Source organism: Borostomias antarcticus (genome assembly GCF_949987555.1).
Source record: "Borostomias antarcticus genome assembly, chromosome: 16".
Classification (NCBI taxonomy): Eukaryota; Metazoa; Chordata; class Actinopteri; order Stomiiformes; family Stomiidae; genus Borostomias; species Borostomias antarcticus.
Window position 1 is genome coordinate 19,142,677 of NC_140249.1, and position 23,789 is coordinate 19,166,465.

Genomic DNA, 23,789 nt, shown 5'->3' on the forward strand with positions numbered 1-23,789 from the left:
ACATGCCCATACTGAGAGACACACACACCACCATAGGCTATTCACACACAAATAAACACACCATACTGCACGTTGTATCAGTCCTGTCATCTCTGTGGTCCTATTATCTCTGTATTTGGATATCTTAAGTATCCGTATCGTACGTGACATCGCACACATCCCAGTGGAGAATAGTCATTAAAAGAGCTGATTACAATAATGATCCATCTAAATAAACTGCTTGTCTGGTGATAATCTGGACTGGGATGCTTGTTACTCCGTAGAGCGTTAAGACCGTGCGCTCCACGCCGAGCCAAGCCAAATATCTGGAGGCTGCTAGAATGGCTTGACGAACAGGCAGGGTCTCCTGGGTAATGGCGTCTTATCTGGGACCGAGGGGGGTTGCTGGTGTGGTGCGGTTTGGTGTGTGTGTGTGTGCGTATGTGTATCTGAGTGTGGGAGGGGTGCGGGGTGGGGGCATTAGCGTGGGGGCCAAGGTCATGCCTGGGAAAAAAAACGACCCAGGGTCCCGTGCGACTCGTTCCGCGCAGCTGCCACTAGCCATCGGGCCACGTAAAAAAAAAAAACGACCAAAAAAACCCCCTCATTTTTTTCATTGTTTTTGGAAAAAAAAACAGTCCTTTTTAACCCAGAGGGAAGCGCGGCCGCTTGGCCGAAAGGTTACATGAATATGCCAAGGGCTTTGACCTCGGGAGCGGGAACAATGCCGTGATGGAGAGAATCAGTGGAGGAGAGCGAGCAGGGGACAAGTGTAGGGGGTGAATATGCGGAGGAGAAGTGAACGATGGGAAATGGACCCCTCTTCCTGTTTTGTTTCAGTATTGTTTCCTTCCCTCGGCTGGGGTGAGTCAGAGAGAGAGAGAGAGAGAGGGGGAGGAGAGAAGGAGAGCAAGGTGCCAGTAGTTACAGGACTGGGGGGGGGGGGTCAAATATGCAGATTAAACCATTATTTACTGGGAGGGCTGGGGGGTCAAATACAGTATCTGTTGCCTACTGTATGCAGTAAGGCTGTATGAAGATAGATTAAACCTTGCCAATTCCGGAGATGAATGGAAATTAGATAAAAAATAAGAACTTAGAAGTGGACATACTGTACTCAACATCTAACCTTGATCTCACCTTGATCTCCAGAATGATCTTGTTGCCTTTGGAGCTGACGGTGGGCTTCTGGAAGTCTTCGAAGCGCGGGTCCTCCACGTAGATGAGGTCGAACTGCGGCGTGGAGAAGCCGTCCAGTAGGAAGGCCACCTTGGTGACCACAGGCAGCTGCAGCCGCAGGTCCTTCAGGGACGGGGTGGTGCAGAAGATGGCCTGGCCGTCCTCCTCCTGGGTGCAGATCTGGATCTGCACACACACACACACACACGCACACACACACGCACACACACACACGCGCACGCACGCACACACACGCGCACGCACGCACGCACACACACGCGCACGCACGCACGCACACGCACGCACACACGCACACACACACACACACACACACGCACACACACACACACACACACGCACACACACACACACACACACACAGGTAAGAACAACAGCCTCTAAAAATCCCTCCAGCATTTCACCCTTCTTACAACAAGCACGGGTAGTAATCTGCACTTGGCAGATGCTTTGATTCAGGGCCGATTACATGCTTTCTAATTGTGCATACTATCCATTTACTTCTCCATATTTATTGCCGCTGTGGCATTTAAGTGTTTCAGCCCCGGGGGCAAAAACAGAAATGTACCCCACCTTGTACCCAAAGAAGAATACCTTCTGTAATTCCTATCCTCTCTTGGGTTAGACCCCCCAGTGGAGTGACACAATACAGAAAAGCCCCTAAAATCACTCAAGACTTAGGTGCTATGGAGAGAAAGCGTGTTTCTTTCCTTAACATTGGCAAGGGATTCTAAAGTGGATCAACGCTAAGCAAATCTGATGTATGCTTTGTTTACATGCGGTGCGATCAAAATGGGGCAGAGGATTTGGTGGGCGCGATGAAAGCCCTGTTGACAAGTTACTGTCAGAGAATAGATCTCGTTTGACACGCTCCATTCAGAGAACGTGACTTTGGGCCAAGTCCTTGACTCATGCTTCAGATATGCTATTTTCAACATCGCAACATCATCATTATGTCTTTATACGTGTAGCGCCTCCAGGAGACCTTAAAGGCAGCATTCTTTTCAATACTGCAACGCTATGGCATATTTTCATAGGCACCGTGAAGATATGGGTGAGTGAATCATAGTCGAGTGCAGAGATGTGCCTATGGAGTGAACAGCACTCGTAACCCATCTCTCTTTCCTGCGAGCGAGTAACAACGCCGCGGCAAGCCTTGGCATGAGGGAACATCGTCCGACTAAGGGTGTGTTTTATGGGGAGGATCAGGCACAACGCTCCCCCAAAAACCCTGTTTTCACTCATAATAATTCATAGAACTGCATACTCCCTTGAGAACGCACCAGAATATGTTATAAACAGCTGAATGTTATTTTTTTAACATTTTTTATTTGAACAGATAATCTTTCTTTTCTTTTGAAATAACGAACAGTATGGCAGAGCTCCCAGATAACCCTGTATGGAATATGTTCTGGAACAGTCCATTTATTTCTGTCCTCCCCGAGGTATAAATGATAAACAGACAGAGACAGAGAGGATGGGGTCTGGGAGAATGAACGGGAGCTATCAGCAGATGAAGAGCTAATGTGATGATGGGGAGGCGCTGGAGCGAAGACGCCAACGACGACTCTGTCTCCCTGCTAACCATCTCCCTCCAGACTCCTCCCTACTCCTCCTCCTCCCTCCTCCTCCTCCTCCTCTCTACTCCGCGCCACGCCACATCACGGCGCTCCATCACCTCTCACGCGACAAAAGCGGAGATGGGCTGGTTAGTAATTCTGCTTACGGCTGCCATTCCTACTACCGATCCAGCCTCAGGGAATAGGTTCAGCAGCACTGCAGCGACAGCCACAAGCAGAGAGATGATGGCCTGGAGGTGAATATGGGTTGAGGAAATATAGTATTGATGTTAGTATAGCGTTACGGGTGAGATCCTCTGTCCCCGCGATCCCTGTGAGTTCCTCAGTCCCCCAGAAATGTGGCCTCTCCTTCTGGGGAGCAGTGCCTTGTGGGTAAAAATATATATATATATATAAAAATAAAAAAAACTTCAAGAAGTGCAACCGCAGCAGATTCTGAGAAGCACATGGACTCCTGTCAGCATGGTTCCAACAGAACCAGCAGAGCTCCGCGCAGACAGCCCAGTGGAGTGTCAATATTTGCCGTGTGGTTTGAGCCCATTGATGTAGTTTATCTTGTGGACCATGAAAGCAAACATGTCCTTGAGTAGATATCCCACATGGACATGAGTACCAAATGGCCACAGAAAACATACCTCTGCTCGCACTCTTTCTGGATTATAAACATTTATCGTTATTTATCGACGCGTAATAAAATGGCAGGCCAATTTGATGTTTTGGATTTACTCTGCACATGTCTCTGGCTATGCTGCTGGCCATAAATAAGCCTTGGAAATGTTTAAGACAGCAAAAATAACATTCACAAACTAGTGCCCATATACTGGGTCCAACCGAGTGATTGAACTCCAATTCCCAAGAGGCTCATTGCTAACCGCAGTAACAACCACAGTTGAAATAGCAAGGTCTGGTTAAGTGTTGCTGAAACATCCTGTTGGCAGTTCCCCTGAACCTTCAAACCTGCTCCCTGTTGAGCAATAACCCAGATGGCGTGGACACACACACACACGCACACACACACGCACACACACCCACAGGCCTAATTCACTCAAATTAAATCTGCTTGGGAGTCAGGGGGATCGAACAAAAGCAAGCGAGCACAAATGAGTCTGGCGAGTGTGCTTCTCGACAGGGAGCAAATAAACGTGTTCGGAGGGTGAAACGGCCCCGGGGGAGGCTAGAAAAATATCCTGTGAATTAGTGGAAACCCCAGTCCCTACAGGGCTGAGATTCATTGTTTAATAAACCGCCTCCTCTTTCTTGTTAACTGTAGGAGAGCAGAGTATCTGAATGGCTGTGGGTTAAGAGCAGCTGCTAATATAATTACTTGCTCGATTCAGTATCTAAAACGCTGTGTGAATGATTGAACCCGCAACCCTGCATCGTTCTGGTGGAAATGCTAACCACAGCCCCCCAATGGAGGTTGTTACTCCCGGGACGGCTAGCACAGTAAAACGCTGGGGCAGGTGGGATCGCTACTGAGGAAATACACCCACTAATGTGAGTCACAGAGTGCACATGCGAAATGGCTCGGCTATCAAATAACTGGTCACGTCTGGGTAGAGGCTGGAAAAGAGCTGGGTCATTAGCCGCTAGCTCTGAGTGCTAAGGGGTCGGCCGGCAAGGCTAGCTAACGCTTCTGCAGGAACATGTTGAACATGCTGACCCTCAGGTTAGCTAGTATGCACGGCTAGCTACCAGGTTAGCTAGTATGCACGGCTAGCAGAGAAGAAAGCTACAAGGCCTCTCCGTGACCTGCACAGCATGGGGGTGGGGGGGGCAGCGGAAGGAAGGCCTCACACTTGACCCCCTGAGGTCTTGACAGCCCTAGCTGGGGGGTCAGATGGGAAAGGCAGGCCTGCTTCCTATAGGATCTAGGAGAAGGGGATGAAGAGGTTGACACAGAACCACCTAGTCTGTGAATCTCCACAACAGGTGTCTGGCTGTAGAGGAACCGCTAGCCAGTTAAACTTCTCCAACTGCTATTCCCCGTCTCGCCCTACAAACGCTGGCATCCGTGTCCCCGCCCCCTGGGCTGCCTGGATGTGGGCGTGGGGGGGGGGGGGGGCGTAGTAATGGGAAAATTCACACTTTGATTTGTGGCCTTTTTTTCTGTCCCTCTTCGGCTTTCGGACAGTGCCAGTTTCTCCCTATGGGTCATAAAATACGGGACAAAATAAAATGGCCTTTCATGTTTTGTGGGAAAGCTGAGATTGCTTAAGCCCCAGATTTAGCTTGAGATCTGAGAGGCAGATAGCGACTCTGAGAGGGTGTTATTTCCACCCCTTTTCTCTGGCTGCAGTAGATGTCCCTGAAACCTCCTTGTTGTTATACACAAGGGTTGTTTTGTTTGTCCCGAGGAGGACGGGCTCAGGAGCTTTCTGGATTTTTTTCAATGCTGAAACGCCTCGTTCCCCCCCCCCCGGGGGGATCAATTAAGTCCTATCTTATCTTATCTTAGACCAGCTCCTCTTCTGAGTGTGTGTGTGTGTGTGTTGTATGTAAGCACGTACGCGCGTGTGTGTATATGTGTGTGGATGCAGACAACAGACGCTCGCTTCAACCAGCGAGCCCTGATCCCCCCGCGTCCCCGAGGCGCTCTGCGGCGCGGCGTCCCACGGGAGACGTAACCGCGATCGCCGACCGGTTTTTCTTCCTCCGCCGCCGCGGACCAAACCCAGGATGACAGGTCCCTCTCACGTTACCGCGCTGGCATTCGGAAATTCAGGGGCGTCCGCTTCGGAGACAGCGGGGGTAACTTCAGCACAGAGCCACCCCCCCCCCCCCATGCCCAGGGTTAAGACAATAAGACACTCATACTGTCCGTTCCCAGCGAAGGCCCTAACTCATCCTGGTTACTGTAAGGAATGTAATAGGCAGCAGCTGTAGACCGGAGTCTTATCCCACTGTAAATCATTAGTACTGATACTCTGTGTTACAGGCCGCTCCTCACTCTCTCAGATCTCAGAACTGATCCTGAAATGGCCGTTGTACTTTGATGAAAAAAATGTATTGAAGAAATCAATCAATTCACCATCTATAGAGCGCCATACTGTACATTAGTCATGACCTGAAAACAACAGTAATATCTAGAGTTGACATGATACCGACCCAAGCCTGCCTGACCTGACAGACACCTGCTGCGCTGACCTCCAGCCTGCCCCATCCTTCTCTCCTCCCCCAAACTGCCCCATCCCTCTCCCCTCTGTCCTGCCCCCTCCCTCTCTCCTCTGTTCTGCCCCTCCCTCTCCTCTCTGTTCTGCCCCATCCCTCTCTCCTCTGTTCTGCCCCTCCCTCTCCCCTCTGTTCTGCCCCTCCCTCTCTCCTCTGTTCTGCCCCATCCCTCTCTCCTCTGTTCTGCCCCCTCCCTCTCTCCTCTGTTCTGCCCCATCCCTCTCTCCTCTGTTCTGCCCCTCCCTCTCTCCTCTGTTCTGCCCCTTCCTCTCCTCTCTGTTCTGCCCCATCCCTCTCCCCTCTGTTCTGCCCCTCCCTCTCTCCTCTGTTCTGCCCCCTCCCTCTCTCCTCTGTTCTGCCCCTCCCTCTCCTCTCTGTTCTGCCCCCTCCCTCTCTCCTCTGTTCTGCCCCCTCCCTCTCCCCTCTGTTCTGCCCCATCCCTCTCCTCTCTGTTCTGCCCCCTCCCTCTCTCCTCTGTTCTGCCCCCTCCCTCTCTCCTCTGTTCTGCCCCCTCCCTCTCCTCTCTGTTCTGCCCCATCCCTCTCTCCTCTGTTCTGCCCCTCCCTCTCTCCTCTGTTCTGCTCCCTCCCTCTATCCTCTGTTCTGCCCCCTCCCTCTCTCCTCTGTTCTGCCCCATCCCTCTCCCCTCTGTTCTGCCCCATCCCTCTCCCCTCTGTTCTGCCCCATCCCTCTCTCCTCTGTTCTGCCCCCTCCCTCTCTCCTCTGTTCTGCCCCTCCCTCTCTCCTCTGTTCTGCCCCTCCCTCTCTCCTCTGTTCTGCCCCCTCCCTCTCTCCTCTGTTCTGCCCCTCCCTCTCCTCTCTGTTCTGCCCCCTCCCTCTCTCCTCTGTTCTGCCCCATCCCTCTCCTCTCTGTTCTGCCCCATCCCTCTCCCCTCTGTTCTGCCCCATCCCTCTCCCCTCTGTTCTGCCCCATCCCTCTCCTCTCTGTTCTGCCCACTCCCTCTCCTCTCTGTTCTGCCCCTCCCTCTCTCCTCTGTTCTGCCCCCTCCCTCTCCTCTCTGTTCTGCCCCCTCCCTCTCTCCTCTGTTCTGCCCCCTCCCTCTCCTCTCTGTTCTGCCCCTCCCTCTCCCCTCTGTTCTCTCAGTAACGACCTGATACCTCCCCGGGGCCCTATGAACCTCTGACCTGATCACAGGTCACTCACTCGCGGGGGGCTCAGTGAAAGGGAAACTGAAAGGTGAGATGGTGTGTGTGTGTGTGTGTGTGTGTGTACAAGTGAGTGTGTGTGTGTGTGTGTTGTAGGAGTTACAGATGATAGAGGAACAATGGTCTAGGAGGAAGGTGGAGGTTTTGTTTGTTTTGCTGTTTGAGATTTGAGATAGTTTGTGTGTGTGTGTGTGTGTGTGTGCGTGTGTGTGTGCGTGTGTGTGTGTGTGTGTCCGTGTCCTCAGGGGTTCATGACTAGACCTGCCAGAGTGTGCTTTACAATACAAGATAACATCTTTACAAAGCACTGCCTGTCTTCTCACCCCCCTTACAAACAAGCCATACCCCACATAGGGGCCACTGTGGAAATCACCATTTGTTGACGAACGGGAAAACGTGTCACATTGTGGGCCAGCCACCAACCCCACCCTCAAGCAATAAGCTATATCTTCACTTCTGTTCTGTTATGATGTTTTTTCTTCAGGCGAGTGTGAAACAAGTGTGGTGAAACGTGAGCTACTATCATCAGGCTATGTTTTAAAATATGGTTAGTAGTGTTGTGTGGCATGGTAAGTAAGGATTATTGTTGAACGTTAGCGAAGAATGATAGCCCTGAGGTTCAACACTTTAACAACGAAAACAATCTCGGTAAATTGAGCCAAGAGTCGTTGTTTTTTCCGCTATTGGAGTCAGATGAACAATGAAAAACAATGAAAAGCAACTGTTGAAATCGTCATTATTGCTTCTGCGTTTAGTGAAGCTAAGCCAGGTATGAGAGCACGGCTCTGCTACCGTGTGACTCAGGGAGGTGATGACTCGGAGCAGGATTTTTCCATTTCCTCCTCTTTCATGATCGTCTGGAACTTTCCCTCTCCACTATTGTGATCCTTCTTTCACCTGCTTCCCAGGCGCCTTAATGACGATAGCACACTCGTGACGGGGGCCTCGAGGTATTTCGGTATTTTTGCACAGGCAGATCTCTGGTTCTCCTCCACGGACTCACCACTTGGAAGACCTTGCCGTCCTTGGCTGCGGTGAGGTTCATCCGGGGCTGGCGCGCCGACTGGAGGTACAGGCCGTGGGCCGACACGGTGCTGCCTCCGCTAAAGAGGGTTGTAAAAAAGCCCAGGCGGGGGGTTAGCGATAGCTTCGGGATGAAATACAGTGGTATCCCTATGGGAGGAACCTAGCCGTTAGCATTAGCCGTTAGCGCTGTTAGCGCCGGCGCTTGTCACCTCCCACGCGCTTCCTTCCATTGTAAAGCGATAATAGCGTTGAATGTTTCCCTGTCCGCCCACTAATCTTCGGAGTCCTCCCTCACTTACTCCTCGTCCTCCTGTGAGAGAACGGGGCCAGAAACCTGCTCTGGCTCTCTGGCGCTCTGCCTCGCGCTCTGCTTTCTGCAAACTCCCTTAGCTCCGTCGTTGTCGTCCAGATACCTGCGTCCGTATGTATGTATATTCAACTCTGTACTCCCTCTCTCTTTATCTCTTTCTCTTTTTCTCTCACTCATCACATTCTTTACCCCTCCTCTCTACCGCTGGTCTGTTATTTCTATGCTTCCTCCTCTCTAACTCTATCTGCGAGACGAAGTGTTCAACTCAACGCTGGTGATTAGGCGAAAAATGTCACGTCCGTGTGTGTGTATGTGTGTTCTGTGTGTGCGCGTGTGTGTGTTCATATGTGTGTGTGTGAGTTCATATGTGTGTGTGTTTGTTCATATGTGTGTGTGTGTGTGTGTGTGTGTGTATGTGTGTTCTGTGTGTGTGCTCATATGTGTGTGTGTTTGTGTGTTTGTTCATACTGTACAGTATGTGTGTGTGTTTGTTCATATGTGTGTGTGTGTGTATGTGTGTTCTGTGTGTGTGCGTGTGTGCTCATATGTGTGTGTGTGTGTTTGTTCATATGTGTGTATGTGTGTGAGTGTGTGTGTGCTGGATGGCTGGTAGAGGCCCACCTGATGAAGGAGCGTGTGGGCTGGAGGCTGGAGATCAGGGGGTCGTTGTTGTATCTGTAGAGCTCGGGGGCCTCCAGCCTCACCCCGTCCAGGGTCAGCCTCACCGCCTGCTGGCTGGGCTCCGTCTGAGGGGGGCTCCGGCACGTCAGCAGGGCCCCCGATACACTGAGGGAAAAACACACCAAACACACACAGTTACGTACAGATAATGTACATTCACACACACACACACGCACGCACACACACACACGCACACACAAACACACACGTACACATACACACACACACACACACACAAAGACCAAGACGGACAAAGAGCACGTCAATACACTTACAAACACACACACACATACACACACACACACACACACACACACACACACACACACACACACACACACACACGCACACACACTATGAGCTGATACACCTGATACACACAGTGTTTCAAATGACCCTCACCTCTGAATCTCACAGGTGGCGCTGCCCAGGGTCAGCTGTCTGTCTGTGCCGCTGTCTAAGAAAGCCCCCGTGACGCTGAGCAGCGTGCCCCCCGACCTGGGCCCGAATTCCGGGAAGATTCCTTTGATCACGGGCTTCTGTGAGCCAGAAAGAAGGAGGAAAACACAATAAGCATTACAGCATTACATTCTCAGGCCTGGATCAGTGGTTTGGCTGCACCAGTGAGCTAAATCAAACACACATCGAGGATCGGGCAGGATATGACTAATGTATCTGGGCCCGGGTTCGCTACATGTCCGCAGTTTGCTACGGGAGACGGGGGGGCCTCACCACGAAGGAGAAGCCTGGCTGCCGGGCCACATCTTTTCCACTTGTGACCTTCACCTCATCAGCGCTAGGCAGAGACTGGCCAGCAGGAAACTCTGGGGAACACACCAGCCTACACACACACACACACACGCACACACACACACACACACACACACACACACACACACGCACACACACACACACACACACACACACGTCAACATGTCAACACACAGTTCACAAAACAAGAGTAAAAAACAACAACAGACAGACTGTGTATTATGCTCTACTGGAGTAAGCAAGCAGTTAGTGTAATTGGATGATGACCCCATACTACTCTGCAGAAAAGCAAATACACTTATCGTACACGGGGGGGAATCTTACAATTCTTGTAAACAATGACCTGACTGTGATGGGGGAGGACGTTCAGGCACGAGGCCTACTGAGCTCAACGCTGATATCTGGCCTGCCGGATTGGATTCGGAAGAGTGAAATTCACTAGACGGCCATTTCTCCCAGCAATTTAGTAATTGAGGAAGTCATGCGTAGAATGTGATTAGGGAATGCAGCAGGCTCTGGGAGTGCTTATCCAGTGTTTGTGGGGGGGTGGGGGGGGGTTGGGGGGTTTCCGTTTGATTCCCCTTACAATCTGTAGTGGTATGTCCCTATAACCCAGTATCCTACCATCCACAATCTCTTCTTCAACCTCCCGCCATCACTCTAGCTTGGTTCTGCACACACACACACACACACACACACACACACACACACACACACACACACACACACACACACACACACACACACACACACACACACATCGCTCCCTTACCTATTGCTGTTGCAGCGTTTGAGCAGCCTGCAGGGGACGCCGGCCACCTCCACGCTGACCAGCAGGGGGTCGAAGCGTCGGAGGTCCGTCTCCGTCTTGCTGAAGCCGAAGTTCCTGCCGCACACCGTCACCTTGGTGTTCCCGCTCACGGGGCCACTGGCTGGCGAGATCTAAAAAAAAAAAACGACCTTCAGACAACCTTCAAACAAAACAACCTTTAGACAACCTTCAGTGAACCTCTCCACAACTTTCAGGCAACAATACAGACGCCCGCACAAAGGCTCTCCTATAAACATGCCCTAAGAGCAGGCCGGACCCCTGCTGTGACACGATACGTCACATAGAGGTTGCCAGCAGGAGCTTCTTCTATATCTATTCTTCTTATATCTATTATTCTACTGGTCTTTATTCTCTCCTATTGATAGGGTGGCAGCCAGTTGGTGGTTTGCTTTGTGTGTGTGGAAACCATTCACAGCGTGGGGTTGACCGAGAACGTAAACACCGAGGGCACCAGGCTGAATGAAGCCCCACCGCTGGGCTCTGTCTGGGAGAGGGTTACATTGAATAGGAATGGGATTGTGAAAGGAAATGCCACTCCCAGTTCACCCCTCCACACCCACTACCGCAATGGAGTGAATGTTACTTATTCTCCTACATACGGTATCAAGAATGCAGTTTATGTACCTGTAAACTGTCAGAATTTATGGATTATAAAAGTTTTTTTATTGGGGATGGGTGACTGTGGTGAGCTGTCCTGTTAGATGATGCTTATCATCATCATCATCACCAACATCATGATTATCACCTTCGTCACCACGTTCATCATCATCATCAACAACATCATGATCATCACCTTCGTCACCACGGGACGGCACGTCACCTTCCTCTGGGAAGTAGCTGTTGGCTCTCCCAAAAAGTATCTAGAAGTAGCTAGATGACGTAGTCAGATCAGATCAGGTCGTCCACATCAATCATTACTCAACTAATTAGTATAATATGCAAATCTGAAACAGGCCAAATGAATAGAAAAGGCTGGCAAGGTAGTTTACAAACTAATTGTTTACGTATTTACATTTTTTTTGTTGCCATATAACTATAACATTAGCTTTTTTACAGATATGCAGTGGCCTACGAACTATTTCCATATTTGCTGTGGGGCTGCTATCTAGTCAGACTGGCTGTGTGAGTGGTGAGGAAGAGGAGGAGACAGCAGCCCTCGCTCTCCTGAGCTGGGTTGTAATGTGAACCGCTGAAGGGGATGTGTTAGGTGCTTTTCCAGAGCTTTCTCAACGCAATCATTCCCCAAATGACCAGAAAAACTCGCTAGATTTGTCGCTAGTCGCTTTTGACTAATTAAATCGCCAAGGACGTCTGGAAAGTCGCCAGATATAGCAACAAAGTCGCCAAGTTGGCAACACCAGACCTACTGATGATGATCGGTCTTGAAGGGGTGTCCCATTTCATAGGAGAACTAGCCCTTTGCACTCTGTTCCAAGGGGTAATGGGAAGGGGCAAGGGGTAGGGGTAAAAATTAGAAATGGGATTCAGCCTTCAACATTCGATTCGAACCACCGACGACCCTACGATCATCGGACGACCCGCTCTACCTCCTGAGCTACAGCCGCCCCCTATCATCATCCTCATCATCGTCGTCATCATCGCCATTATTCCCATCTGGGAATGTGTGTGTGTGTGTTGTCCTAGTTACCGAGGTGATGGCGGGTGGGCAGGAGTGCTGGGTCCAGTTGGAGGCGGAGGGACACTGGGAGGCCCTGCTGCAGCGTCCGGCACACCAGCCGCAGCCCATGAACGCCGGCGCCAGCAGGCACGAGTTACACCGCCACAGCTGCTCACAGCCCGGGCCAATCAGAGGGACCTGGGTGAGCTGGGGTGGGAGGGAACAGCGAATCGGAACACAGACTTAGACAGGTACGGCGGTGTGGAAGAGGAAGTGAATTATCATTCTGAGGGTTTATTGCAAGCAGATGTACTGTAATCCACATCCACCAGATCAGAGGAAGACAGGCTTCTTTATAACCTTGAGACGTATGTTAATTCAAAGAGCACATTGTAAAACAGTGGGCATGAGGAACCTGAACTTCTGGCATGGCTGCTGTAGAACGCTGACGTCACGTTTTCAGCACATTGTTTCAAACAATCTGCTGGCTCTCATTCACGGTGAGCACTGTGTTCTGGTGCCAATGGTTGTGGAGGGGGTTATTAATGGCCACACTAATGGGAAGAATACAATATACTGTGTGTTTGTGTGTGCGTATGTGTGTGCGTATGTGTGCGTGTGTGTGTGCGTGCGTGTGTGTGTGTGCGTACGTGTATGTGTGTGTGTGCGTGTGCGTGTGTGCGTACGTGCGTGTATGTGTGTGTGCGTGTGCGTGACCCCTCTCTGCTGAACCATTGATATCTTTACTGTACCTTGTTTCCCGTCGCCAACAGCAACGAGCCGTCTAGTCTGGTGGGGTTCAGGACCGCCATGCCGGGCGCCACGGGCCGCGTGTCCACCTGGACGTTGACGTGCGGCGTGGGCTCCTTGGCACGGCTGACCACCACCTGGAGACAGCGCCGAAACGGAACAATGACCCTTTAATCGGCAAAATCACCTCTCCCCTACTGGACATGCCCTGAATATCTAGGTTATTAATACATGATAAAGTCAATTGGTATGGTGGCGTGTTTGGCCTCATTGTGTGTCAGCTATTGTTTTTCTTGATGTTTTGGGGTAAAACTCTGTACAAGGGTTGGTAGAAAGTTCCCAGCATGTGCTGTTGTCTTGGCTTGGCTTGGCTTGGCAGGGTACGTCTTGTTCTTTGTATTTCGTGTTGTAATGTTTTGTTTACAGCAGGTGAAAGGTCGAGGTTGTGGACCTGCAGTCCAAAAAAGAAAATCCCTTCCTGGAGCGGCGAAGCGTTCGAACTTTGCAATTCTGGAACGTTTCCATCGGGTTCCGTTGAGTCAGCCAGGCCACAGCTGAAGACATTGAAACCGGTTAGCGTGTGGAGCCCCAGTGAAGAGAGCAGCCCGAGGAAGAGTCTAAACCTCGTTTGGTGTGGGAGATTTTTTTGGACTTCATCATGCTAATTACTGGTTTCATATAATTGAAGAAAAAAAACAACTGAGGGCTAGAGACTGAGCCTGGGGCCACCGTGTCACTGGGCGAGGGTAGACCACCATGCCACTACAGACAAAGCCAGCTCCCGGGACTTTCAATATGTGCAAATCCATGTCTGCAAGGTTGCAACAGAGCAGTCACGATCAGGCTAGACTAAAGTAAACTGCAGCAGAAGAGACAAGAAAAGAAAACAGACGCTCGGTATACACAAAAAAACAAGCCGCAGGGGTTTCAAAACCATGTCACTAAATCCCGTTTTGTGACAAACGTAGGAGGGTAATACAATGATGCCTTATACTACGCCCAGGTGAAAAAGAGGTGCTGATTTTATGAGTTTCTTTTTTGGACGGGCATTGAAACAGGCTGCTCCTTCTACAGTAGGGCAGGGTAATAACTAATGCTCCGGTTCTGAGGGCGAGATGACAGATTGGCGTTGGTAGCTAACGACTGTGGAGGCAGCTACGGGGAACGGGACAAAGGCAGAGGGCGCCGGCGGCGGAGTGAGAGGGGAGAGTGTACCTCGACATGTCGGGAGGTGTTTCAAGACGTCTCATCCTTCACACACACACACACACACACACACACACACACACACACACACACACAGGACATACTGTATACTCATACACATAGATACTGTGCACTGGCACTGTGAACACATGTAGCCTACAATGCGCATATACATACACACACACGCACGCACACACACACGCACGCACACACACACACACACACACACACACACACACACACACACACACACACACACACACACACACAGCGCACACCTGGAGTACCATTTATCATCTGTGGTGGTTACAATGCAATTACTGCCCTGGGTTCTGGTTGTGAAGAAAACATAACAATACTTCTAATGGAGTGTGGTTTTGTCCCTGGCTACAGGAGAGTGCTCTGGTTACATCATCCCTTCTACCTTCACTCTCTCCCTTACCCCACCCCCTCAATGCACACGCACGCACTCACACACACACACATACACCCTCCTCTCGCTTCATTGACTGTCTGGAAGCCAAGTGTGTGAGAGGTGTGTGTGAGTGTGCATGACTGTAGCTTGTGTTTGAGAATGCGTTGTTACCACTGTTCCGTAGCTTTGAATGTGGGGTTCTGTATACCGGTATTGTGTACGTAAGTCGGGGAGGACAACCTGCAACCCTGTGATGGTTATTCGCTATGGGGAGAACTTCTGGGAACAAGCTATGATATTCGTAGACACCAATGGGAATCCGATCGGATTTTCAACCGGATGCTGATTGGCCCACGCCGATAGTAAACTGTGCGAAGAGGCTGATTTGGCCTCCGATTGGTCACTGACCGCAGATTTCCACTTTTCAAGTATTGCTAACGAGTCCTGCACTCTAGCGAGCTGTTGGTAACATATTGAACTTTCTTCCACGTTAACTCTCACTTCACTGAGGTTTTTATTACACAAACGGCTTTGTGTATTACCTAAATTTAGTCCTGATTATGCTCCCGATGAAATCATGTTCAAATGCAGTTGGATTTGAAAGGCAGGCGAATGTGCTGGCTCCGCCCCTCTGCCCATGTCTTGTGGGGGTTGACTCCAGGCTATGTGACAGTAATCAGACACCTCCAGGCAATCTCTTTCACATAATAAATGCAGCCTTAGCAGAACAATCTACAAGAGCAGTGTCTAAATTATGTTCATTTACGATATAAGAAAAGTTTCAAAAAGGCTTTGACCGATGATAAAATAACACTGAAACAAGGTTGTGTCTGATATTGAAAAAATGTTGAAATGAGGTTTGGAGCAATGTTGAAATCACGTTGAAATAAGGTTCAAGATGTATTTGAGAAGATTTGACTGAGCAGGCAGTGAACTCTGCGTGTCTCTGTCCGTCTTTTCCTGTTCTACTCAACTTTTACTCAGGAAAAGTCACAGTTTACTCGGTTAACAGTTGGAATAATGTCTCCTTTATGTTGGAGACAAACCCATACAACCGGTCTCTCCCTGGAGGTAATAGTGGTGTGAATTACAGCTTATTGTATTAGCCAGGGGGAAGTTGGGCCTATAAACACACTACTGTGTTAGTCCCACGGTGACACTGAACCACAGGGAGACTTCCTGAGCCCTGAGTGGAGACCAGTGGGACACAGCTCTCTTTCTTTCTCTCCTTCTCTCAATCATTCTCCCTCTCTCTTAGTGCTACATTTTTCTCTGGGAACAAAATGCAATGAGCAGTTGACAGGGTCCTTTTCCAAGATTCTAATAAGCTAGCCGTCGTTTCCCAACCTCCCTGCCCCAACACCTTCTTTCTTGGCCTCGATCTTTCTCTCTCATCCTCCCCCCTCCTCTCAGTCCGGTTCTTTCCTCAACTTTTCTTCCTCCTCCTCTCCCTCCTTCCCTCTCAGACGTTTCTCTGTCTCTCACTCTCAAATTCACTCTCCACTTGTTGCCCCACCTCTTTTTGCTCGCTGCTTTCACTTGCACGATTCTCTCTCTCTTTCTCTCTCTCTCTCTTTCTCTCTCTCTCTCTCTCTCTCTCTATCTCTCTCCGTCACTCCCCAGTGAGGCCCCCCACACCCCTATCCCTGGACAGCTGGTCTCATACTCTCCCCTTCCCAGACCCCCGGTCCCTGAAACAATGAAGTTAGAAATTCAACCAACCACAAAAAGAGAGAGGGGGGAAAAAAAAAACATGCCAACAGCTGCGGGCGCTTGGCGAGGAGAATGCCGTGCGAGAGAACGTGTCATCGAGGCCCGCCGTTCACCATTAACGCGTCGTTCGGCCCGTAACCCCCTGCTTCCGCGCAGCTGTCGCCCCTTCTCTGCGTCTTCGGCCACTTTTCACGCCGTTTTCTCATTGTGTTTATAAAACACAAACTCCCAGAGTTTCCAGTCAGCGCTCCTCTCGTTCACAGGCGAATGGGAGAGCGACACTCAAAAGCTCTTAACAGTGTTCCACCTGACTTCAGCCCGTGTGGTTGAGTTAGGCCCGTCTCTATGGCGGAGGCAAATGCTGGAACCCAGGTTTCAACGTTCAAAGGCCCAAACAGGAGGGGAAAGTGGAGGCCGTCATCGGCCGTTCCAACGACGAGCAAAAACCGTCCGTGTTTGCTCAGATGGTTCAGCGGAATGCCAGGTTTGCCGAGGCTGGCTGCGCGGGGGTCGAAGGTCGGAGCTTGTGCAAACAGGAAGGCCCCCCCTCGCTGCGCTGGCGTTTCCCAACGCGCCCCTGGCAGCAGCACCTGTGGCCAGCTCCTTGTTGGGTCCCCAGAATGGAAGTTTCGCTGGTCACGTAGACCCACATCCTGCCCATTTACATGCACAATGAGAAAGGGAAACTGTGCTGGCTACTGTACCAGTATGGAGAATCATGCATGTTGTGCTTCTTTGTACGCTGAAGAGTTTTTTGTTATTCAAATAAGAGCTCCAGTGGCTCCAGTAGTTGAACATGTTTTTTTCCTCTTTGAGTGACCACATTTGAATGGACTCAACGTAATGTAAGTGACCACATTTGAATGGACTCAACATAATGTTTAGTGCCAGAAGGAAATCACCGGGACCACGTTTGGAGCAGCGCCCCCGTCTATATACATTCCATACAAACCCGTCTACAAGTTCCCCCTTCCCGTTTCAGCTTGACCCCAGTCTGACCCCCGACCTTTGACCCCTGGTCCCTTGACCCCGACAGTACCTGGATGAGGCGTCCGTCGGCGGTGCCCAGGCTGGCGACGGTGTCGTTCTGGACAGGCGCCACGGCGATGGAGGTGATCAGGACGTTGGTGAACTCGCCTCGGAAGTAGTCCAGACGGGTCATGGTGCTGGACACCTCCAGACGGTAGCCCTCCTCATATTTACCACAGCCGAGTGGGGCCTCCGGCGAGCTCTGGGGGGTGGGGGGGGGGGGGTGGGGGATAACATACTGTAACATCACGCAAAATCATACAAAACTAGCGCATTCAACAATACATGAAACACCCCCTACAGCAATGGAGATCGCTAAGCCTTCAACGCGGAGGCATTTACTTGTCAACAAGCATTTTCATATCATTCTTTCATGTAGGTAACATAAGCGTGGGGTCAAATTGTATTAGAGTCCCTAGATGCTGAGAAGTAATTAACTTTTCTACAAGCGTTTTCTTCCTACTCGACTCTTTCATATCCGAATTAAAGTGCCTCCATTAATCACTTCACAGTCCCAACTCTCATAGCTGCAGCCCTGTGGGGCATAACACTTGTCTAGCTCCTACCACTCTTTGGTTTAGCACACACGCACACACACTTTTCCAGATGTGGGCTTGGGACAGGGGGTGAAGGGGCGACAGGAGAAGGGGAGGAGAGGGGAGGAGGAGAAGAGATGGAGGGGGAGAGGAGAGAAGGAGAGAGAGGGGGAGAGCCAGGCTCTCTAAGCCTCCTTGATCTGCTCTTTCATCAGGTCCTGCTCGTAATAGAGAGACCAGTTGTGGCCCAGCGACTCATCCTGGTGGATGCACACACTGCGTGTGTGTGTGTGCGTGTGTGTGTGTGTGTGTGTGTGTGTGTGTGTGTGTGTGTGTGCGTGTGTGTGTGTGAGAATTGAGCTCACGCATGGCAGGAATTCATGGGAAACACGGAGGAATGCCTGCTGGTGCGGCTGGCTGGCATGGCGTTCTATACCCTCGCTGTTGTCAGAGTCAGAGTAGCCCTGAACACTCTCCCTTTTCTCTCGCTTATTCCCTCTTTCTTTCAGACTCCACCTTTCTAGGTTCCTCACAAGCCAACTATACACTTCTCTCTGTACTTGGACTGTGTACTACTCTCTCTCTCTCCCTCCCTCCCTCCCTCCATCTCTTTCTCTCTCCAGCTCTCTCTCTCTCTCACTCCTCTCTTTCCTAATATTCCCTTTCTCTCTCCGGCTCTCTCCCTCAGCTCTCTCTCCTCCCTCATATTCTCTCTCTTCATCTCCTCCTCTCCCTCCCTGGTCTCCCTCTCTCCTCCTCTGTGGTTTAGGAACGGGGCCATGTTGTGTCTGGGCCCTCTGGAGCGTACGGTCAAACAGTAGTAGACTCTGTCCAGCGCGGCGTTAGAGGGTTGAGTCCCTTTGAATCAGTACCCCTCTCCTCTTCCTCTGTTCCCAGCCCTGTTCCCCGTGTAGCAGGGCAGATCGTTTAGTCATGGCCCTGTGTGCAGGCCTCAGGTTACATTAATTATTGATGACCCCAGGAGGAGGTCGGGGCTCTCGTGGCGAGGTCCTTGACCTCAGTTCTCGGCCAGGCGGCTGTTTTCTCAGCCTCAGTGGCCGGGCGACCTTTAGTAGTGGGGTAAGGGTTTTAAAGGGAACGAGGAAATGAGTGTGTGCGGTGATGATGATGTTGACTGAAAAAGCTGTCGGGTGAAACACATAAAAAGCGATTGGTTGAGTGCCAAGCTAAAGAAACTGAGGTTTTCCTGTGAGGTCGCCAAATGTGCAACACTGGCGTTGGACCTTTTCAGCGCTGCTTTCCACCTGGAACCTTTACGCAATATTCCCGTGACCTCACTTTGTTAGGTAAACAAAAACAGCAGCCTGGTCCTTCTGCTGTGAGCCAGAGAACCAGAGTCCAGAGAGAACTAGCGAGAGTGTGTGTGTTCCGACCGTCAAAGCACACCTGTATTGACTCTTTCTGTCCGTGCCATATGTAAGAACGATGACAGAGTGAGTGACTGACTTGTGGTCGGTCGGGGAGAAACCCCTGCATCATGTTTGAGGCCAATCTCAGAAGCCAGGCTTTGAAGCCGAGGAGAACAATGAGGGAGCCATGAATCAGGCGAGTAGCTTTTCTGCTGCCATCACAGAGGAGAGGAGAGAAGCCCAGCTCAAAGAGCAAAGGGAGTCTTGGCTAATAGACAAACAAAACACTTCAAAGCTGAGATACTGTACCTGGCAGCCACTAAACATGGTTAGCTAGCTCCAAGGCTTGCGACAGAAGATAGCGAGATAAGAGGCAGAGACGAACCTGGCTGTGGAAAGCCAAGCGGAAAATCATCACTCTAAAAAAGAAACGATTTCAGATAGAACCCCTTTCAGGTCCGTGAAAGTCATGTCACATGACAGTTCTGCAACAGTGAATACGTTTTGAAGGCTGCTGCTTTGAACCAGGTAAAGCACATGGAATGAGACTGCTGTTTGACATGAAGCGTCAGCTGCGCTTGATTTCAATCGATTTTCCAGGCTGTCGCGGTGCTACTTCTAGAACATGGCTGTGTTTTGGGTTTAAAGGAAACCTATGATGGAAAACGTTCACTTTTTCAGTGCTTGTGCACGTACGTTTGGGTCTCTGATGGGCCTACTAACAAACAAAACTCTTGAAATAAGAAGACAGTCGATTTTTTGTGGGCAGCCAAATTCTGAAAACGTGATTCAACAAGTTGTTTAAAAAAAAGAAGAAGAAGGAAGTTAACTAGCCATTCAGAAACATTGTGCCACATTTGCATTCTTTGAACTTCTGGAGGTACGGACAGACGGGTGGGGGTGGGGGGGGGGAGGGGGCAGCTCGTTTGCATCAATACTGACACAGAAACAGCCCGTCCACAACAGGACTGAAACAGAGGGTAGAGGCCTGCTAGAATGTTTACTCTGAGTGGTATTTTCAGCAAAAAAGAAATTCAATTATTATTCAAAGACATGTTTTGGGGACCCCAGAGACCTATGAACTTGTTAAAAAGCGTAATAGGGGACATTTAAGGTTCCAGATGACCAGTTAGGGTTACAAGCATCATACAAACTTGAAAAGGGTTCTATCCTTCTATTGTAATGGTTCTATTGTTTCAAATGGTTGTATAGTATATAACCCTTTTATTGGAAGGTAGAAGGTGGCTCCAGCTCAACAGCTGTACTACAGAGAGTCAGTCCAGTTGAGTGGTCAGACTGTGGACCCGGCTGACTCTAGGAGCTCGTACGTCGACACTAATGTGAGCCGGAGCGCGAGACGAGGGTCTGACGTCTGACGCTGATTCAGAGCTGGACGAGGGACCCACACGGACAGTGCAAGCACTGTAGGGATGACTGGGGGAGCGAGGGAGCGGAGGGGTGGGGGGTGGGGGGCACCTCGTGCGTTTACTGGATGTGATGGACGGACCTTTGATGTGTCCGCGGTGCGTATGCGTGCGCGGTCTCGCTGTTGCTCTGAAACGCAGGCCAACTCCCATCTCAACGCATGTCCAGGAGCCTCACGCCAAGCGCAAATCAGAAACATGGGAATCGACCCCGAGCGCTGGCCCCATCTTACTAAACCCAGAGACAGAGACGTCACCAATACCAGGACGGGGCCGAGATTACGACACACGCTTCAAAAAATAGATCCGGGGAGATGATTATTTTTACAGCAAACAAACAGCGTTCAGCGGAGTGTTTGTAAAAGGGTGATCGGCAGGAGGGCGAGCGAGAGAGAACGGGCTCGGGGCATTCCTCTGTCTCCGCCAAGGTATTGAGAAGGATCAAGGGAGCGAGATTGGACAGCGGAAGGCTGTTTTGACAAGCTCTTTTCAAAGTCCAGTCACTATTATCCCAAGGCTTTTCCTTGGCACAAAGTCAGCTAGGCCTCGTCTTGGAGGCCGCCTCAGTGCTACGGCAACAAGGTTTTCCTCAAGGCGAAAGATTGCCTATAAAGGACCTTATGCCTCTCTTCATTTTAATTCAAAGTTTATGAGCATTCAAAGTATTCCAGATGAAGATTCATGGTTGTTCCAGACGTTTCAGATGTTTGACATCCTTGCTGACATTTTATGAATGTGTTTTTCTGCAGGAGAACAGGAGCCGTGGGGTGTATGTGGGACACTGTACACCTTTTGCCCCACACTTAACCAGCCGCCATTGTCTGTGACACAACGGCGTGGCGATAGGGTTACGGTGCGGCGCTCCGGTGTTGTGGAACCCCCCCCCCCCCCTGCCCTTTGGCGTTCCCCGGCAGAGTCAAGAGGGGTGTGTAAGGGGATCCGCGTGGCCTAATGTCCCTTTCATACTCTCACTCTGACCCCCAGGCTCCGCTAAAGCAGGCACACTAATACCTCCACTGTAAACTGAGGGTGGTGTTACTAGAGAGGGGACAGCAGGCACACACACACACTCACACACATAAACAGACATAAACGTATGTACAAAAACACACTGACTGCTGCTCAGAGGTGGTAGGCGCACAAGTGCAAGCAGACATGCATGCTTGCATGCACACACGCAGACACACACACACACACACACACACACAGTGAGCTTGTGTTATTGCTGACCTCTGGAGTGGGGGAGCACGGTCAGCTGCCCTCTCACTTGAATAATAAACCTTTGACCTCTGACTGTCTGCACAACTGTGTGTGCGTGCGTGTGTGTGTGTATGTGAGAGAGATTTTAGAAGGGGTGTGTGCATATTTACATTTTACAGTGAGATATGTTGGAATTTGGAGTGAGCTTGGGACAGTACGTGTACGTGTGTGTTGGTGTGGGGGGTTTATGTGCATGCATGTATGTATGAAGTAGACTGTACATGTGTGTGCATATGTTGTTGGGGGTAAGGGGGGGTGGGGGGGGTACACAGTGCACAGCTCCACCTGGTCTGGGGGGGGGGGCACGTTCCTTTGCAACCTGACTCTGGTAGTTGTAACCACTAGGTGCTCTGGTGTGTGTGTATGTGTGTTTGTGTGTGTGAGCGAGAGAGAGAGAGAGAGAGAGAGAGAGAGAGAGAGAGCGAGTGGGAGAGAGAGAGAGAGAGAGAGAGAGAGAGAGAGAGAGAGAGAGAGAGAGAGCGTGTGTGTTTGTGTGTCTCATGGGCTGCCTGAGGACTGCTTAGGGAACCAGAGAAGCTGACAATAAGGCTGGGTGAGGTCCGGTCGTTCCCTGCGTAGCTGCGTGGGCCCCGCGCGTGCCAGGCGGCCAGGGTTGGGGTTCAGGGCCCAGGGTGGCACGGACACAGTAGGGGAATGGCCCTCACGCCTAAACAGCCTCACGGTGGAGCCGGGGGAGTGTTTGGGGGGGGAGGTGCTAGAACAATCTTAACCTCTGTTTCTCTGTTTCTCACAGACACTCGTTTCCAGTGTCTCGGTTCAGCGAGAAAGAAAAGTACAGGGCCGTGAAGCACCTGTTGTCGAGAGGCCCACTCTTAGGTCTGTTTTTCTCCCTCCCCCTCCCTCTCTCCCTCCCCCTCCCTCCTTCCCTTACTCCCTCCCCCTCCATCCTTCCCTCACTCCCTCCCCCTCCCTCCTTCCCTCATCTCTCCCTGTCTCCCCCTTCCTCTTTCCTGATAGCCCCTCCTCTCCTTTTTTTTCTCTTGCCCCCCTCCTTCTAAGCCCCCCCCCCCGCCCCCCCAGCCCCCCTCTCAAACATTGCCCCGTCCTTCCCGTCATTTCCTCTCCCCTCATCGAGCACTACTGGACTGTGTGCTTCATTTGAACAGTCAGATGATCTGTCATCGCGGGGGCCTTTGTGGCTCTCCTGGCTCTCTGGCTGGGGGGAACAATGCTGCTTCCAGCCCCCTGGGCCCAGAGCCACGCTGAATCACATTCAGTCCAGCAGAACTGGCAGAGTGAATGATGAGCCGGCACCCCCTTGCCTTCCTGGCCCATCACGGAGAATAAAATATCACCTTCAAGAACGTAGTTAGGAATGATTTGTCCTTGCAGTCTGATGCAGTGACTTTTTCTCGTATATATCATCATAATGATTTTGTATTTTGGGGGAGTTGTGGGATTTATGAGTTTCGGAATATGGAAAAGCAAGTCCAGATGCAGAGTCCAGTGAGTTTCAGGCCAAAACTATCATTGGTGTTCTTCCTAGTAAGGAAATCTTTCAGGCATTTTCCCTAAATGTGACTTGAGATCTCTGATCACATCAGAGTCATGGACTTTGATCGCATTGCACAGTTTACACATGGACATACAGCAAGATTTTTTCCATGCAAAAACCTACATGTAGGAATACATGCTTAAGAGACAGCGATTAGTTCAGGCAATCAAGATCAGTTGATATAGGAAGCATACCTGTATATGTATGATACACTAAGATAAACCTGTTACTTGAGGCA

General features: G+C 50.7%; 1 protein-coding gene across 1 annotated transcript in view; it reads right to left on the reverse strand.

Moving 5' to 3' along the window:
* Positions 1-23,789, reverse strand: part of met (MET proto-oncogene, receptor tyrosine kinase) — a 54,490-nt gene that overhangs the window by 16,654 nt on the left and 14,047 nt on the right. Inside the window, 9 exon segments of the mRNA XM_084450938.1 lie at positions 1,120-1,344; positions 8,098-8,197; positions 9,052-9,216; positions 9,514-9,650; positions 9,844-9,952; positions 10,655-10,824; positions 12,363-12,539; positions 13,085-13,219; positions 17,456-17,647. Coding sequence (XP_084307064.1) covers positions 1,120-1,344; positions 8,098-8,197; positions 9,052-9,216; positions 9,514-9,650; positions 9,844-9,952; positions 10,655-10,824; positions 12,363-12,539; positions 13,085-13,219; positions 17,456-17,647 — 1,410 coding nt within the window.